General features: G+C 41.4%; 1 protein-coding gene across 4 annotated transcripts; it reads right to left on the bottom strand.

Moving 5' to 3' along the window:
• Positions 1-1,724: 1,724 nt before the first annotated feature.
• Positions 1,725-17,354, bottom strand: LOC145442574 (uncharacterized). Of its 4 annotated transcripts, none has more exons than XM_080320519.1 (7): positions 16,027-17,348; positions 12,078-12,182; positions 10,182-10,241; positions 7,600-7,701; positions 3,563-3,664; positions 3,093-3,162; positions 1,725-2,981 (listed from the first exon to the last, which is right to left on the bottom strand). In XM_080320519.1, the coding sequence occupies exons 1-7, from the start codon at positions 16,216-16,218 to the stop codon at positions 2,827-2,829; spliced, it is 786 nt and encodes a 261-aa protein (XP_080176645.1). In that variant the 5' UTR covers positions 16,219-17,348; the 3' UTR covers positions 1,725-2,826. The 4 variants fall into 4 exon arrangements, with proteins under 4 accessions (XP_080176645.1, XP_080176648.1, XP_080176647.1 ...); XM_080320521.1 differs by lacking the exon at positions 16,027-17,348 and adding an exon at positions 14,469-14,929 and having other exon boundaries at positions 1,918-2,981; XM_080320523.1 differs by lacking the exon at positions 16,027-17,348 and adding an exon at positions 12,268-12,462 and having other exon boundaries at positions 1,918-2,981.
• Between the last annotated feature and the right edge of the window lie 1,752 nt (positions 17,355-19,106).

Raw genomic sequence — 19,106 nt, 5'->3', positions numbered from 1 at the left:
CGGGTTGAGTAATAATGCTCTCGGCCCCGCCTAAGCAGGGCGCCCTTTGAAATGTTCAGAAACGTACAGGTATGGACTATGCAGACGGGGTGGGCCAATTGCCGCCTGCCGGATATACAACGAAACGAAGCAAATATACAGTTCTAGTGTCGTACGGTACTTGTTGAGATTGCCTTGAGCGCATGTAGCAGTATTACTGCTATGAAGATATTGAGAACAGATGACAGGCCGGGATAAGTGCAATACCGCAACTCGAAAATCAAGAAGCATTGCACCAGTCGAGGCTTGACAGCTTGAACCATTCTTTTGCGAGACTGCCGAATTCGTACCGCAGTTTCGAACGCCACGACCACCATTTTCTGGCAAGTCCGATTTTTTCTCACAGTGACGTCATACGGAGAAGAATTTTCATACGAGTTCGTTCCGGGTCACCTAATTTGACCGTGATCGCTCGATGGTTTGATCGCAATCTTTCTGTTTGTAGTACGTAGTTGACTAAAACCAAATATCACTATCTCTTCATAGTTAGTGTATGGGCTATGCACGATTAGTGTTAACATGCATATGTCCGCCTTTTCCAGGAAATCCGAAATGTCCCCCGAGGACGCCTAATGTCCTCATTTTTGGAAATCCGCCTTTCCGGCACAACTAGAAAACGTGATAAATGAACGCAAAATATGTAATGCGAACGTACGAGCGGTTCATTCGGGAGTATGAGTGGAAAAGTGCCCTTTTTTAGTCAACACAACAAGATTTCCAGCAAATATTTTATGATTTGTGCCCTCCTTTCCGGATTACAAAATATGACAACCCTATGCGGTATATAATGACCACAAGATCGCTTTTCATTTTACTGGTGACCTATAATTGCCGATCGAGATGTATATATAAATGTTTTTCACTACACAGCAACGTGACCATTGGCGTTTTTTGTGTGAAAATATAGTCAATTAGCATCAGCTGCTCTTTTGACAGGAGTTGCTGAGATGCCTACACCTACTGCATACGACGTGTTATTTCGCTGCGAATGCAAACCTATAGAACAGGGGTGTGCTGTGTAACGAGCATCCTGCATAGAAGATGGGTGCGGCCCACGAAATGGGTTTCCAAATTAACCTAGTCTGGTACGTTTGCACGAAACTGAAGTGAGCCAACAGCAGGAATGAAAACACAACAACGCACATGCTGTCTTTACTCATGAATAGGTTTCACACCCCTGCTTGAGAAAATTCGTGATATTACGTGGAAGAAGTATTATGTGCGGTTCGCGCGCAACATAAGAATAAAATCTAGCCCTGGAGCATACAAAAGGCCTTTATGCAATAGTTCTGACAGCGCGGTATGTGAGGGAATTGACTTATACAGTTATCGAGCTAAAGAACCGGCTTCGTTAATTTGTTTATCGGACAATAGAACGGGGAAGATCTTAGTGAAATAAATTGAGATTGACAATGAACTTTAAGTAGGCGTATCAAATGCAAATGCCGGTTTTTAATAAATTTTACGTAATTTATCAGTTCCTTTAATACTCTAAATTTCGATGGCTGGAACCTAGCTCACAACAATTGTTGGTTAAATGATAAATAATGCATAACAATATATCTAATGTAATCTCCATAAGCTTGTAGCGAGCGTTTGTATCGCAGCAACAGTATATTGCAAAATCTAGCTAAACCCTTGACACTCGCTCTGGATGTGCAATTACAGTCATTAATGCTCTGCGATACGACGAAATTCCTCGATCTCCACGTACAACCGAATAGAGGCTAGTCGTAACCGTTTCTAGTAGTAACTGATTGTGATCGCAATAAACTTTAACTTTTTTACTACTACTATATCAGGTCTCGAGTAGGGACATGTTTCTGATATTAGACACCTCGCACTATAGCACAATAAATGAAACTATATAGGTATGAATGAGGGTGGAATAGGATTGCATTGAAAGACCTTTTGAAATCTTCTCCTTTAATCAGTTACAGAGCTTTTGTCATTGATAACAGCTCGTTAGCTGTGAAATACGATATCTTGTTGATTTTCAAACCCAGTTTCTCAACGGTTTTTGATAAATTGGCGCGAAAAGTACAGCAATAATTATAAAATTTGCGGATGACATTATATCATTCCAAGACATATATCTATCGTAGAAATCAGTATAAGGACTATTGTCATCGTCTGTTTTCGGAGACGTTATGCTTCACTGAAAACGATTCTCCGTTTCGAGTACGAGGCAATTAAAGAACAACACTGTTGGATGCAACAATAACAATAAAGTGAGAATCTTTGAACACACAAGCAAAAGGACCCATTTGACTCCAATGGCATTGACTACAGTATCCATATCAGACTTTTGTTATGAATACAGTGCTCGCAGATTAGGAATAAGGTACATCAACGTATATGCACAATGCACATTGCACAATGCACCTTCACAGTGCAAACACGTTCAAAGAAGTGTCGGTACCGGCGTAATAATTAAGTGTTAGTTGGTACTACAAAGTTCCTAATATTCTTGTCAGATTTATTCATATTCAGTTCACTATACCAAAACTGAGCTTCCTACTCTCTAATGCGTCCGATCAAAACAGAATGTTATCAATTTGAAGAATTCGCGATGTGCCATTGTAAAGAGAGAAATCGATATCTGTGTGACTAACATGCGTGCTTGTATGGTGTTACTATTTCATGCGCGATAATTCATGATAGTTTCGTGTGGACACGGTTTTTGTTCGCGACACGTCCATTCTTCATTCACTATCCAGCAACCAGCGACGAGGTCATTTGCGAACGAGATCTCGTAGACAAACCAACCATCAAGGCCAATCTTCCTCATGCGACATGACTTGGGTTCACACTCGCTCTCATTGGTTTTCCGTCTTCTTTCACTACAGAATTGTATGCTGGGGGATCTGAATATGCTGGTGGCCGTTGAGAAGTTGATGCGATATCATCATTGATTATTATTGCCCCATAGTTTCCCGTGTCTGTAATTTCAAAAACCAAAATTATACAGGGGCGTCAAATATATTGCAGAAACATCTGACGATAATGTATAGCTACAGTCTACATAAAATCCGTCGTAAGCTGTATCATACCTCGACATGTTGCTGCTGTCCAAGGTAGGGACCGAGGCGTACCCATTGCTGAGCCATAAATCAGTTCATACTGAAATACAGATGGCAAACGATAAGCTGTCATCCATACCATGTGACGACGGGGGCTTCAATCCATACCGCCTGCTTCTAGATCTCATGCAGTATGTAGGACCATTCGATTTATTGCAAAATAGTGTGAAAGGTTCATATATCCGTGGTGTATTGCAAAATGGTCACCATCTTTTGGTCTATATGTTTCCAGTTGTTAACTTGGTAATGCCGGCCTATCGAACAGAACATTCAACAGGAATGGGGTTACCTACACGTTGTGTTGATCACCCAATGTTTTTTTTCGCGTATATGACAAATTGCTGTTACGGCCCTGCTTCAGATAGGCCCATCAAATATTTGCGTATAGTGTGAATGATCTGAGGAAGCAGAAACGCACTTATAAATTTACATGAACTTACCTGTGAATCCTTCTGAATGATTGAATAGCAAGCGATTTCCAAGATACATAATACGAAGAAGACGAACGGAATGATAGACAATTCTACATGCTGCTCATCACTCTGAGAAAAATAAATTATTCTGTATATATTAGTTACACTTAATAAGTTAATATTCAACAAAGAGTCAGCGATAAGACATAAAAGAGTTAAGCTGCTCGATTCAATTGTAATGCACTCTTCATTAAATTGTTTTCACGGGCGCGTTGACATACATCACCCCTGATCCCACAGTATTGAATTGCTACATCATGGTGTCATTATGTTTTCGACGACATGATTTGACAGCGTACCATTCCGTTGCGGAATTTATTTTCTGGACACATAATTTGTGTTCATTAATAATGTATATCTGAAACAAAATAAAATATGTCTATATACGTTGAAAATATGTGTATATATTTTATATGTAAATATCTGTGTATATTATGTATCGACAATAAAGATATACCAGTACAAAGTCATGATAAAACAGCAATCAAACCATTTATATCAGGGGTGGCCAATCTTTTCGGCCAAAGGGCCGCATGAGATTTACGAAGTATTGCCCGGGTCACTTCAATAATGTTGATGACCTTTTTTTAGTCTTCCGATAGGAGCGAACCGGATTAGGCAACGGTGAAAACAATACTTATAATAATTCGCATCAAAATCAATAAAAATTATGACATGAAGACTCAGCGCGTACCCAAGACGTAGCGGCGCGCGGCGCGAAAATTTCCAAGGTTAATGAATGAATTCGGTCAAAAATAATGTTAGCCTACTTGCATATATTGCGGGTCGCCTCTGCATGCCAATGGACTCATTTGGCAAGGACAGGACTACAGCGCTTGGACTATATCGAAGACTTCGGCTAATATACGAAATATTGCACGTTATGGTCATATACGACGATCTACGAAAAATTTGACTGGCCCCTAGCTACGCCAATGTGTCGGGACTGATATTTTGGTAATCAAAATCCCGAATTTCGCAGTCAGGCTAATCAAATTTTGGGTATTTGGTTTTGATAATTTATTTTTTGATAATATAACAGATTTAGAGAATTATCCCGCGAACCACTCAAGACCTTCTCGCGGGCCACAGGTTGACCGCCCCTGATTTAAATGCTCCGGAAAAAGAAAAAAATCAAGAAATTGTTATACTGTTCTGAGACAAAATAGCAATAACAGTAGACCAGCACCAGAATTACAAAGGGATAATCGAACAATGGATAAAATATAGACAAATGCATATTCATAGATCGACGAATATGTTCAATACAATGCAGTAAAATGTATCTGAAAACAAAATATATTCGATTCAGTACGAAAAAAAAATTCAAATATTAAAATTAATCGCGCATAAAGAGAACAAGGTAATATCAGGCAGTAGAGATGAAGTAATAGAATCAGAGGCGGAATCAACTTGACTGCACAGTGTACAAACATATTCGAAGTGTTTAGATTGCTTCGTTAAGCCATTTCATATCAGAATATGTGTTCATATAGGTTGTCCTTATCTGTGTATGTTGGTATGGCTGGTTGGTTCGGAGATTTTTATATGCTATCATTTTGCAGTTCGTCGGTATTGGGCTTGCAAAAAGCGGTTTCAGAGCTCCATTTTCTAAATTCTTGTGTTGTAATCGTTGAATCGTACTTTAAGAAAATCTCCTTGTTATAGTTCTTGGGACTTCAGATCGGACTCTAGGCCACATGTTTTGAGGCGGTGTTTGCGTCCTGCGAAATATCTGCTGTCGACAGTGAACTGTGGCGTGAAGAATATGAAGCGTTGATGCTGTCTTTGGAGGCTGCAATCGCCGCTCGGAATGACTAATCCGCATAAACTCACGTACTGATCGCGGCGTCTTTGTCGATCGAAGCGAAGAGATGAGGGCGAGGCACGCACTTTCGCCAAACAGTACGCGATGAATTGACTGGTTTGCGATCTCATGCTGCTCAGTTGTAATCTTCATTGTTTTTCGAATGCGTTAGTCATTTTACAAGGTTATTATGATTTATTAGGACTCCAGATATGCCGATTTGTAGCGCGCGGATGAGATGGTAACAAGGAGACGTGATGAATCTTCAAAACGTAGATAGAAATTCTGGAGTCGACCGTTGTCGGACTCGTTCTCGCAAGTCATTGGCGTTGCAGATGTGGAACTTTACCACTCACACTATAGGGATATATCCCTCAGCTTTTGCTGTGAAACAACAAGCGACATCCCATGCTTGTCATAAGCCAATGTTAATGTCATGATTCCAGGCAGCGTCGGCGATATATTGTCTATACTTATAAGTATTGCAGTATCTCTGGCATAACAGCAGAAAGTGCTCCACAGGCTATGCGCAGACGCAGAGGTCACATAATCCGTCGTCATGGTATCCGATCAATCCAATCAATTACGAATGTTCGTATATTCCGCAGTGTCCGGTTTAAAGTCGCATTATGATGAACGACTTTCGTCTCGAAAGGCCAGAAACACCGCTGAATTTTGTATTGGTGCTAATGAGGCTTTGGTATTGCGAGTATTCTCTGACTGCGCTTATAGGCTATAGTTCCAAATTTTCCAAGCAATACTCATTGACGGTTGAATTGAATTAATTGGAAGCTGGTCATTCGCGTAGTGTGACTTCTGAGATGTGTCGTTGTTTATCCGTCGGCTGCCTTCACCAGTCTGGTCCAAACTACCGTAACTAGGCTACTGCTGGCGCCATCCGCGAGCTTTTCAGAGGTTCGTTTCGTAGTTTCACGCTGTTTGCGGAGAAGATATATATCCCGGTAATACATTTCATTTATCGCATCCTTTGCCGATCCCCGCCAATTTTCGGCAAACAGTATTTCCTTCCACGTGAAAACAATTTAGATTCGTTTGAAGTTTAATAGATAGCTCGGGACACTGCGCGTGGTAACGGAGTCGTCATAACGTTGTACTTTTTTCTAAGTTTTGTCGGTACTTTGAAGGACAACAGGTCTTGAAAACATTGATCGTCAATGGTTCAGAGAACTGTCTTTCATTTCTTTTCTTGGGTGCTCATTTGATCTTCGATCTTCATCTTTGACATGATATTTTCGACCCACATTGTAATTTGATTCCTATGTCGAAAAGACAAGCCAGAAATCATCATGATCCCAGCTCCGAGACTCTAGCATGCAGGACGTGCAGGCCAACAGGTTATATGCGTTCTCTATGTCAAAATGGATCCATGACTACCTTTCATTTCTGAAAAATATTGCTCCCAGTGATGCGGGCTTCCGAATTCTTTATCTATCCATATAAGACACGCTGACTCGAAGAAGTCCCTGGTTTCACAGAAATTTAACTATTGCATTTCTCTGTATGTAAATCTTTTATTCAGTTGGGGCAGTGGTTTTCAACCTGTGGTGCGCGTACAACTAGTGCCAAACTTTTTCGGCCCACTTTTTAGTGTCTCAGTTCTGCTCGAAATAGGGATGCACCAATACAGAACTTGAAATGTATATGCCAATATGGTCGTGAGTTATCAGGTTTCTGACGATTGCCAACAAACTGGAATGAGGATCAATTGGAACGGACGGTTCTCATATCGACGTAACTATGATTACCAGAGTTTATTATATACATCTACTCATATCAATATCAAACAAACAAACATACATGGCGATCAATTATTGCTTGTGTAATTTGATAATGATAGATTTATCAGCAGCCTGGGAGGTTCGGAACGGACTCTGCGTTCATAATCATTATAACATGACGGACAAATGAAACAGTCCGTGCGTACGTCGGTTGAAGACCCCTGACCTAGACACAGAGGCCGCTTCAAGTAACGTTATTTTTCAGAAACACCTAAATAGAATATTGCTTTATGACTATTTAAATTTTCGTTAATATTAGATTTTGGTTCGCGGTAATGGTAATAACCGTGCGTATACAATATATATGACCTGATGTCTGGCGGGCCAAAGCATGGTTCCTTTATGAAATCAAAATATGTGAAATAGGCATGCATGTCATATAATTCATGTATACATACCGTGCTTTCTTTGCCATGCTGGTCATGCCATTGAACATAATTAGCGTAAACCACGATGATGTTACAGAGACAAGATATTACGGCGCTACCTCTACCGAGAACCTGCAACGCAAAGAAAAATGGTGTAGGGCGTTGGCGGTCCCATGGCATGCTGTCTGCGACCATGCATTCTGTACGTGTCATAGAAATTAAGCAAGTACCTGCTCAGTTCAGTTCAGTTTTCACTATTTCAAAACACCACAAAATTGCGAAAAAATGAAGAGATTAGGACGGTGTCGAAACGACTTGGATTAGTAGGCCTGTTGTAGTCGAATCCCCCACCTGGGCCGAGGAGAGTGATTCCAAAAGTGTCATTCCCGGGATTAGAAAAGTAGTAAAATACACATACAAGTTACACAAAAAAACATTTATTTCTTGTGATGTTGACGCAAAAACATAAGAGCATCACGAGTATTATCGTTTAGTTTAGACCAGTGGTTCTTAACCTTGCCCCCAGCGCCCCCCAGGGGGCGCTGGCGATGTTGAAGGGGGGCGGAAACGCTCAGGGGGCGATATGGGGGGCGCTGGGCTCAGGGGGGCGGTATGGGGGGCGCTGGAGAAAAATGGCTTCGCAGTAGATGATGTGGTGATAGGACATATCCTTAATGAGTATTCAGAGCAAATTAACACCGAAAACTTCGTTACATATAACCTTCAAAATACATATAGGTTTAATTGTCCATGGGCGCCTAAATGGCTGACACCGAATGTTCCTGTCTTGGAAATCTGAACCGCAGAAGACGAATTCCATCTGGCAGGGAAAATTATATGTCAGTGAAGAAATACCAATCTGAAATCGTGTGCGTCTTTTAGTTTAGTACGATTGGGCGACAGGGATATTCCTGTTGGGCGATATCCCCGTTGAGCGATTCTATATTTTTTGATATTGCAGACAGGGGGTCACGAAATAACATCATGCAACGAGGTCATACCAACGGGTTCGCCTGCCCGAATATGTTTAATTATTGGTAACGGGCCCTACAGTTTCCAAGAAACCTCACAATGTTCGCTTTAAGTTTTGATGAGTCTGCGCACACTTAACAACTCACTGCGCTGACCCTTGGACAACAGTGCGTAACGACTAAAAAAGGTAATAACTCCGGATTTGTTGTGCGCAACGTAGATTTTCTGTGCGCAGAGACCGTGTCAGCACTGCGCACGTGCGCAGCTTAGAGGGAACATTGCACCTAACTCAGCTCTACCGGTAAATGTGTTTACGTGAGCAGAGAGAGGATAAAAATTGATCTCAATTTACATGCAATTCCCGATGATATTGACCAATTCAATCATTAATTAGTGAAATTTTTCGCACTTCGCGCGACTAGGCAAGAATAGCTCCCTCAGTAAATGTACATTGTACACCCAATGTAGATACCTAATAGGCTATCAGCAAATAGCGGACAGCCTAATGGAGGTCTGGGAGCGAAGTCCCCCGGAAGTTTGGTTTATCACCCGATGGGGGCCCAGGACCAACGTTTTATGTTTGGGGAGGGGGGCTGACGAAGTGCTGTTACGGCCCTGGTAACGAATAATTGTACCTGCGGGAACGCCCGAATATGTTTAATTATTAATTACGTGCCCCTTATTTTCCTATACAACAGCTCACTCAGTGCTACTGGTAAATCTGATTACGTGGGCTGAGAGGATAAAAGTTTATAGCGACTTATAAATGTAATTACCATGCATTATAGCAAGTTTTGGTACCTAGGGCGACCAGGCCACACAAACTTTGCTGACCATCAAAATCACGATATGGGGTTCGTGGGGGCGAAGCCCTCAGAATTTCGGTTTATCACGCTATGGGTGCGCAAGGCAATCGTTTTTAGGGGGGTTGACGAAGTGCTGTTACGGCCCTCCCTCTTACTCATTGTCTTTATTACATTCCTTACAATATGAAGTTGAGGGGGGCGCTGGAGCACGATAATTTTTGAAAGGGGGCGCTGGACGAAAAAAGGTTAAGAACCACTGGTTTAGACCAAGGGGTCTCAAACTAAAATTTGCTCGCGGGCCTATTTCGTAGTTTCAGATTCAGTAGTTGTCAGATTAAAGACCTGATTTGTAACACTGGTATCCATGACTTCCCCGCTTGGCCCTCATGCATTACTGGGATACCATGGAGGGTGGTGCAAGACTTAGAAAGCCGTACAAGACTATATCTGCGACTTCCTTATCAAGCGGCATATGCACATCATGCACTCATGGTATGCATATGTACAGATCGTGTATGTATATCAATGTATATCATGAGTCGGTGTATATGCCGCAAAATCATCAAGGACAAAAATAAACTACGTTCTTTCCTTTCCTTAAAATAGGGGGCGCCGGATCAAAACTATTTTTGACAGGGAGCGCTGGAGATAAAAAGGTTAAGAACCCCTGATTTACATGAATCGAAGAAGCCATCCGCGATGGTTGCTTCCTTTGCGATGTCAGTGTTTTTTTGTTCAACGGACGAAAAAACTTTATGCAGCAATATAGTTTTATCTGACTATAGGGCTATTCCGATCACCTTGGAGAATCAAAGCATATCCGACGGTACTTACCGCTAAACCGTTAGAATTACGAAGTCCTGTTGCCATAGCTGCACTTCCAGTTATCATGTTCTTAAGACATAAAAAAGCAAGTAAGTTTACGAAAACGATGATTTTCCGTGTATATGCAGTATTAAAAGCAATATAGCGGACGACAGAGACTTTTGACTTAGGACACTGGTTCGATACCTTTACTGATCCGCGGAACACTTACGCTAATCCGTAAGCCTTCGCGGAACCACAAATTTTCGCCGAGTAACAAAAACAGAAATCTACTACAATCTAAGTCTAAGAGAATAAATCTATATATATGCCTACGTTTAACTATATACGCATCTAATACATGTAGTGCGCTAGAGCGCTACTATAGATTGGAAGTGCGCAAAATGAACCGTGCATCAAATCAATATGATTTCCGCACAAAACGAAAACAATATAATGAATTTTCACTGCAAATCTGCTGTTCGCTTTCAGATACCAGTTCAGAAATGCGAGGCTTCACCTCTGAAATTGTCATGTTATTGTTTGGTCAAAAGGCAAGCGTGACACCAGTTACTTGATTAGAAATGAACCTATGAATATTGGAGATCCAATTGGCATTTAGAAAGAATGGGCTTCGATTTCGAAACCCAAACCCCCCTACGTACGCCATTGCACACGACGTACCACCGCAACAGTTACAATTTGACTACTGATCGGACCTAAATGTCTGCAACCAATGATGGCCAAGATGGGCGTATCATCACAAACCATATGTAAAAGTTTAGTGTGTGTCTGAACTCCAGGGAATCCATGCGGGCGGCTAACACCAAGTGTTCCACAAGAGTATACCGGTTCAGAACCCCTGCGCTGCAATGAATTGAATATTTGAGATAGGATCTTCATTCCAATTCTACTACTGATCGTGCCTATTTGTCTACAGACAATAATGACGTGTCATCACAAATATGAGTTTTGTGTGTCTTGACCACCTATGAAACCCCTGGGACTGGGTCGAGGAACCCTTGGTGTTGGTACGCGGAACCACTGACTCAGGATATTATTATGAGACTCTCGGTTATATAGGCCTATGATATTATTATCTACTTTTGTTGAAAGGATGATAGTCCGAATCTAAGACCGGTCCCAGACTCCAAAAAAGGCCCACACTATACTGTGTAAACAAAGCGCGATATGATCACAATTAATTAAGGTATCCGAGAAAAGAAATACATGTGCTGGTCGTCTTGCGTCCTAAGCTATGCCCGGTATTACGATTTTTCGCTCGGTAGTATTTTAGGCACTGGCAAGTTCTCGCCACGTGTATATACGATTTGTTTTGATATCCAAGGTGTTTCGACTACATTGGTCATTTTACACCAGGCCGATACTCCTTACTTTGATTCCGTATTTACCGACTTGTAGCATGGTCCACTTCTAGGCTTTTTATCAGACACCGCTTTCGCGGATCACGTGGCGAGGAGGAGCCTAGATAAACCTCTAAGACTCAGTCAGGAATTCTGGTGTTGAACTCAATCGGACTCGAACCCGCAACCCATTGGTGTTGCAGCTGCGGATCATACCACTACGCTATCTCGCCACGTGTATATAAGATGTTTCATGTAAACATCATCAAACAAAAATTGTCTTTAGGCATACCTAGGCTAATATATATGTAAAAATGCCCTTGCCCAGAGCAGTGTTGGGATGACACGAGTCACTTTTTTGAATGATTTAATGACTTGACTCGAGCAAAATTTACTTGACTTGACTCGGCGTATCCGAAATGTGAATTGAATCGTGAGTCGTAACTCCGAGTAATATTTACGAGACAATACCATCGGACTATTTACTATGCAATCGATGACTAATGAATCAAAGTTGATATCAATTTAAATCTATCGTGTTGAAGGTTGAATGTTGACTCACCGCTGCTGCTGAAACCATACCCAACCACTTTGTAGCTTCTTGGCTCTGATTCTTCATCGGCCACCATAAACATAAACAACTCAGGCCGAGCAGCATTTGGATAACCTGCAATGATAAAATTTGAAATTTAGAGTTCATATAAATGAATGACAATTTTATAAGTAGTCCGCGTCAGCTTTTACCAGCTTACCGGCTTTGTCTCTCGGACTGAGAGTCTTGTAAATTGATGTTAGACTCTAACCCAGGGGTGGGAAAACTACGGCCCGCAACACCGTTCTGTGCGGCCTGCGAGAGTCTAAAGAAACTTTTTTTTAATATTGATAAAATGCGTACTAAAAATCAAATTAATGCAGGGACTTGATTAAACCTTTTCTTAGTATATTTCACCATTATAATTCTACGACAGTGGTTCTCAAACTGGGGGGCGCGCCCCTCTTGTGGGAGTGAATGCATCTGAAGTGGGATCGAAGCCAAGCTCAACTGAAGACATTTTTCGCGCTCTGCGCGATATACATCCAATTCATATTTATTGCTCTGCATTTAGTTCGAATTTCATACTTCAAAATCTATCATCCACAGTCGTAACCGTCCATGCCGTCAAACTATCCGTTAGGTTTGCCTGCATCCTGGTTTCGTTTTGTGATATGCCCATAATGGTGGCGCGAAATCTGTCACAACCATAGGGGGGGGGGGGGAGGAGGCGTGTACTGATAAGTATGAGAACCACTGTTCTAAGGCACATACTTCCTATATTATTATTTATGTTTAATTTCTGGCGCGATAGCCTGGTCTCAAGGCCGACGCAGTTTGAAAGATTTCAACTGCTAAACATCACAGAAAGATTGCCATAATTCGAATCACGAGTGGGATTACAGATTGGCCACTCCAGTTTCAATTATTTCAATGATGTGCTTATAAAAAAGGATTCGCGTGTGTCTTAGGTAGATTCGTTCTCTGTATGTGTAGACTTGGGGTATTTATATTTTATCTACACATGTAGCGTGTTTGAAGCTAACATCGTTATAATGCTGTCAGCATTGTTTGTCCTGGAACTGAACCAAAAGTGGAATTAGTAAATCTATGAACAGATCGCTGTTCACAGATTTAAATTTCAATCCTAATCTAAGGATAAGGACTACGGAGTTTCATCTCTATAGTTTTGACAAATTGGTTATTGAGGTTGACCAGCCTATGACATCTCGCCACTATGTTTCTGACGCGTGTACGATATCATCAAAGCAATGTTTGATTTGTTTTAAATAAGCACATATATTATCTCCATGTCCTCACTATATAACCAAATACCAATACTGCGTTTTGGTTTATAATCCCAATTTTATATTGTGCGGCCCGCGAGCTCAAAAGTTTGCCCACCCCTGCTCTAACCCCACTCGCACAAGATTAAAATTTACGACTCTGACTCGCATTCATGAGCTTATTTAGAATTGTGACTCCCACTCTGCTCTTGAATCTTGAAATTTCAAATTCGCGACTCTGACTCAGAGTCACAACTAGGGTTGCATTTAAAACAAACGGTGTCTTAAAACACTTTGTTTAAAACATGTTTTAAACAGTGTTTTAAAAAAAAGCCTTAAAAAAATGTGTTATTTTTAAGTTGTAAAATTATGCCATAAAAGTGTAAATTCTTTCCAAAAAACATGTTGTATGAGCCTATACGGACATTTACCACCAGACATAACCAAAGTATATCGATATGGGATGGTTGGAACCCACAAAATAGTCGGTTCAACAATAATAGTACAGATATTTCGTCAAATGAGCTATATTTACCCTATATTTTCAATTGTCAATGTTAATCCCCTATGACGCCACAATTGAATATTCGTGACGTCATGGCTTTACAAAAAATATTAAAATAAAAAACATGTTTGAAATTAGGGACTTGTTTTAAACATGTTTGTTTTAAATTGATTTTTGTTCTAAATGCAACCCTACTCGCAACTCCTTTAGTTTTAAATTTAGCGACTATGATTTCCACTCCCGACTCTTTTATAAATCGAAATAATGCTACTACGACTCCGACTCCCCATGCCATGCGCGGAAGTGGTAAGTTGAGAAATCTGGTAAAAGTCACCAGTTAGATGGCAAGGTTCGAAGTATAGGCTACACCTACATCCTGATCACCGCGATCTACATGGTTAGCCCATTTGTATTATACACAGTAAAGTATACCCTACATTTCAGCATATATATCTCTAATTAATGGCCTTATAACTATAATTAGAGCAGCAGCTGATCTGTCAAACCGCGGAGAGTGCTCCGCGCGCACTTTATGACACACCGCTCGACTGGGTAAATTAACAATGAGGTACTGCTGTTTTTGAGAAGTTCAATATTGAATTGATAACCATCAGAGAAATAGCCTCTCACCGCCAAGATGCAGAGTGCTGTTCTTGATTTAGCCGACGATTCTCTTATAATATCATTGTCTATCAATACCGATGTCTCTCTTGTGGTTCTGGCATCCATATAGAGGTGCCCACTGAATTCTCTTCGTTTCCGTAATTTCGACCGAATACACAGATTCTCTGCAGCTATCGCAAGTACTATGAACCTAACTATACTTTCAAATCTGGTTACCAGTCGACTTTAAAGGTTGTCTCTTATTACTCAGATGTGTCATACAACTATGCGTGACTTCGTGTAATCCACCGATGGTATTGGAAGATATAAATGTGATTGTGCAAATTTCACCAGAGGAATTTTGTTTGTCATCATCACACGTGAGTTGAACCGTGAGCGAAGTGCGCGGTACAATGCTTGTGTCACGGGTGGAGGGGCAATCGCTTGATAAAACTAGCATGTAGGTAAATGTCGCTTTCGTATACTCACTCATATTGTTCCAAATACTGTGGTTATTTTACCTTGGGTTGATAATTCTTATTATGATTACTGATCCGCCAACTTGTAGCACGGGCCACTTAACTTTTGAAAGACACCACTTACTCGGGCCGGATGACGAGAACGAGCCTGGAAAACTTTCCAACCCGTGGATTGCGTTCTTCCAAATGTTTTACTATACTCAAATGTGATTATAAGCGTCACGCACCTACGTCCTACGTGGAAACTGTAGACATGTACCGAAACCGAAACTGCTTGCACCTCTATGTAGATCATTTGGTCATTACCACTACTCTATGGCGAGCCCCAAACCCACTAACCGGACTAACCACTTACGAAGTATACTTTTCGGACTACGCAAGTAAGTTTCCCCGTCTTGTACAGGTTGTACTATTTACTCAAGCGGTTACGATTTTAGACTTCTCCACTTCTACCTCATAGTTTGTTAGACAAAACCACTAACTTTTTACACGTATTTTATAAGGTAGAACGTAGTTTCGGAGATGTGTGCATTAGTTTTGTCAGTATAGTTGTCATAACGATTGTGCGAGCTATGGTACAAACTAAGCACGTTACTGGAAATAACACATTTCCGAAGTCATGATCATCCCACAACATTGTCAAGAAGTGCAATGAAATCAGTATGGTCGAAAAAATACCAAAGTATCCTTAATGTGACGGATAACTGCATTATGTTCTATGGTGGCATAAAAAATGCTTATTTGCACGTTGACACAGTGGATTCTGTTGAGACGTCACAATGAGTGATGCTCGAATACTCGACTCGACTCGAAGCGTAATATGTGATTCCGAATCACTGAGGTACTCGATTTTGCCCAGCCCGACTTGAGGTAAATCTAGCGCACGGTTGACAGCAAATTGCATCATGGTATCAATCAACAGTACAATTTGTGAATCATTCATGCTGAACACTGAAATGTTTGTAAAGTTGTGAAGTGAGGCAATTATCGATCCATGGAATGAAGGGAATTACCTGGTAACCTCAAGACCATATGACTGAATATGACGCAACACAAACATCAACAATATTTTCATTAGTCACGACAACGTCACCACCTATACCTACCTGGAAGAACTGCACTGAGTTGCTGTCGAAGTGGCAACTGCGCTTTGCGTTTGAATCCATTATTAGGCGGCCACTCGTAACGTTAATGTATAAGTTTACTTTTGCACCCACAGCAAGAATAAGGAACCTTTTGAATGCTAAGGTTCGCATGCATAACGTATCAGTTTTGTCGATCCAGATTATTTTTGTCATTTACAATCACAAGCACTCGAGTGACGCCAAATATGAAGACCGAAAAGAACTACCACAGTGGTGACGGAAAGATCTTTTCCCTATTACAAAGCATACGACATTTCTTCAAACTGAACATGTTGCTATTATTCGCTAATCATTTATTATTTCGAACTCGAAGTGCTAATTAGTTAATCGGTAGCGGAACCGCCTCTACGGCATATGCGCAATTGCAAAATATCTTCCTACGACTTCCGACATCCACAGCGAACTGAGTGAACTCTGACTGATCGCTCCACTAGCGGAGCAAGTCGATCCGGCAGCAAATGTTGAACATGTCTTTCTCAGTTTGTAATTTGTCGCGCAAAACTCCCATGACTGAACTTCGCTCCGGTGAGTTATAGTTTCTATTTGTAGGCAGGTAGAGTCGGCAACGCTTCTGTAATCAATAACGATCTTAAATCAGAGGCGTGCATTTAGTGCAATCACTCATTTTCCATGCTATGATGTTCGACGTTGACATCATCCAGGATATTATCATTTTTTCTAAGATGTATGTCCAATGTTCATGTCCATTTGTTCAAGGATCAAAGAGGATTGAAAATTGATAGTAACGGCCCCTTGTGGTCCGGTCGGTTATGCCATTTTTTATAATGCATCGAACAGCTAGCTATTTTAAGGTATAATCGATTTGATACGCGGTCGAGCATACGAATGCCGGAATGCGGATTAATAGGACGCTATACGCACGAGGGACCAATTACTCGGCCGTTTCAATTTGTACCTGTTTTACGATCACGAACGCTTCATACGAGTTGTTGTTGTTTGTGGTATTCATCGTGTTTAACGACTACTGTGGTCATTTACACCAGACCACTTACGTCATTTTTGATTCCGTAGCTGCCGACTTGTTGCATGGCCCACTTCTAGGCTTTTATTAGACACCGCTTACACGGATGAGATGGCGAGTAGGGCCCTAAATAAACCTCCAACACTTAGATAGGAATTCTGGAGTCGACCCCGGTCGGAGTAGAACCCGTAACCAATTGGTGTTTCCATATATCATTGACTGATGGCCACTTTCCATCGATGCATCGACATAGGCTTTACGAACGATTAATATTTCAGCTTCCTTCAGGCCATTGCCGCGTGAAAGCGCATTTATATAAAATTGGATGCAGCGACACCGACCTATGCGACCATTGTACAGTACCTGAAACAGTCGAGCATTTTTTGCTGTACTGCAATCGATATGATTTTCATCGGAACTTTTTATTCGACAGGGCGCGCGAGCTCAAAATCACTGAAATACTCGAAAATCTACTGATCATCCCCGAAATGTTATCCCATGTTGCAGAATTTGTTCTATCTTGTGGTACTTACTTGTAAATAGGTTCTTGCCCACATTTTGGTATATCGATCGCTCATTCTAGTCCGTGACGCACCTGGCACACAGGCGAAAAGCGTCACTCAACTTTTCATCAATAATAATAACAATAACCAATTAGTGTTGCAGGTATGCATTATACCACTACGCTATCTCGCCACCAGTTCTTGTTGTCGTGGATTTAGTATGTATGGTGTTCGACAACTATGCTCCTTATACACCAGGTCAATACTATTTATTGTGATCCCTGAGCTGTCGACTTATAGCACGGCCCACTCCCGTTTAAGGTTAAGACACCGCGCCAGCAGGGTGGCGAGATATAGCGTTGATTAATCCACAGCTGCAACACCAATGGGTCGAGGGTTAGAGTCTGACCGAGGTCGACTCCAGAATTCCTACCTATGTGTTGGATGTTTATCTAGGCTTCTCCTCGCCATCTAATCCGAGTAAGCTCCTAAGCGGTGTCTTATAAAAGCCTAGAAATGGGCCGAGCTACACAAGACTGCAGCTAAGGAATAGAAATGAAGAAATTTGAACTGGTGGAAATGACCACTGTAGTCGATAAACACCATGAATACCACAAACAAACAAACCGCGTCTGCAGATCGGATGGCCATGAGGTCATGATGAGCCCAGATAACATATATAGGCTAACTGCGTTTGCCAGCCTAGAATGGAGACAGCGCATTGTGACAAGTTCATGTGCTGTATCACTATTTCCGATTCACAGAAATATCGCTTCGAGAGACAATCGAACAAGAGTCGACTAATTTCTGCAACTTTTCCGCTCAAACAGACGATGTGTAAATTGCGGGGCGAATCGAAGTTTTGAGCTTCGCTCTTGGCGCGAATAGTGCACGATAATCATCACAAACCGTGTGATTCCAATCTTTTCGCTTTGCCCAGCCTTACTTACCGAGCTTAACCAACACTTCATCTCAGCTAGTGAAAACAATATGTCTCAATAACGTAATTTCGGCATCGCATATTTACATCGCAGTTGAAAATTAATGGAACAGTTACCCGAATTGTTACAATAATCCAAATAGTTAGCATAGTAATGATTACGGCAGGGGTCACCAACGCAGTGCCAGCGGGCCCCACGTAGCCCGCGAGCACCAGATGAGTAGCCCGCGAGCCTGTTCTGAAAATATATCGAAAAGCAGCGCTTACCAATATTCGTCAGATTATTATTACCGGTGAGCTTCTAAATATATATCGATTGATTAATTTATCTATTCTTGATTAAATCACACTATAGCAAGTAACTTACAAATGACAATACATATATATTAACACGTAGAAATTCCAATTAGTAATATACCAACATGTAATAGAATCACAAGATATCGAAGACGTAGGATACGCCTATACCATACAGGCGACATGACGGAATGACATCCACCCGGTCTTCTTGAAATGCCGGGGCTTTTCGCAGGGCCGTAACTGCCGCACCCCAAACCCCCCAATTGGTGGGGGCCCGAGCTCGAAGGGGGCCCAAAATTATTTCGTGAATTAGCAT

Source organism: Botryllus schlosseri, chromosome 7 (assembly GCF_051294905.1).
Source record: "Botryllus schlosseri isolate E-star chromosome 7, Bs_hap1, whole genome shotgun sequence".
Taxonomy (NCBI): Eukaryota; Metazoa; Chordata; class Ascidiacea; order Stolidobranchia; family Styelidae; genus Botryllus; species Botryllus schlosseri.
Note: the sequence above shows the minus strand (reverse complement) of the source record. Positions and strands in the feature narration are given on the sequence as shown.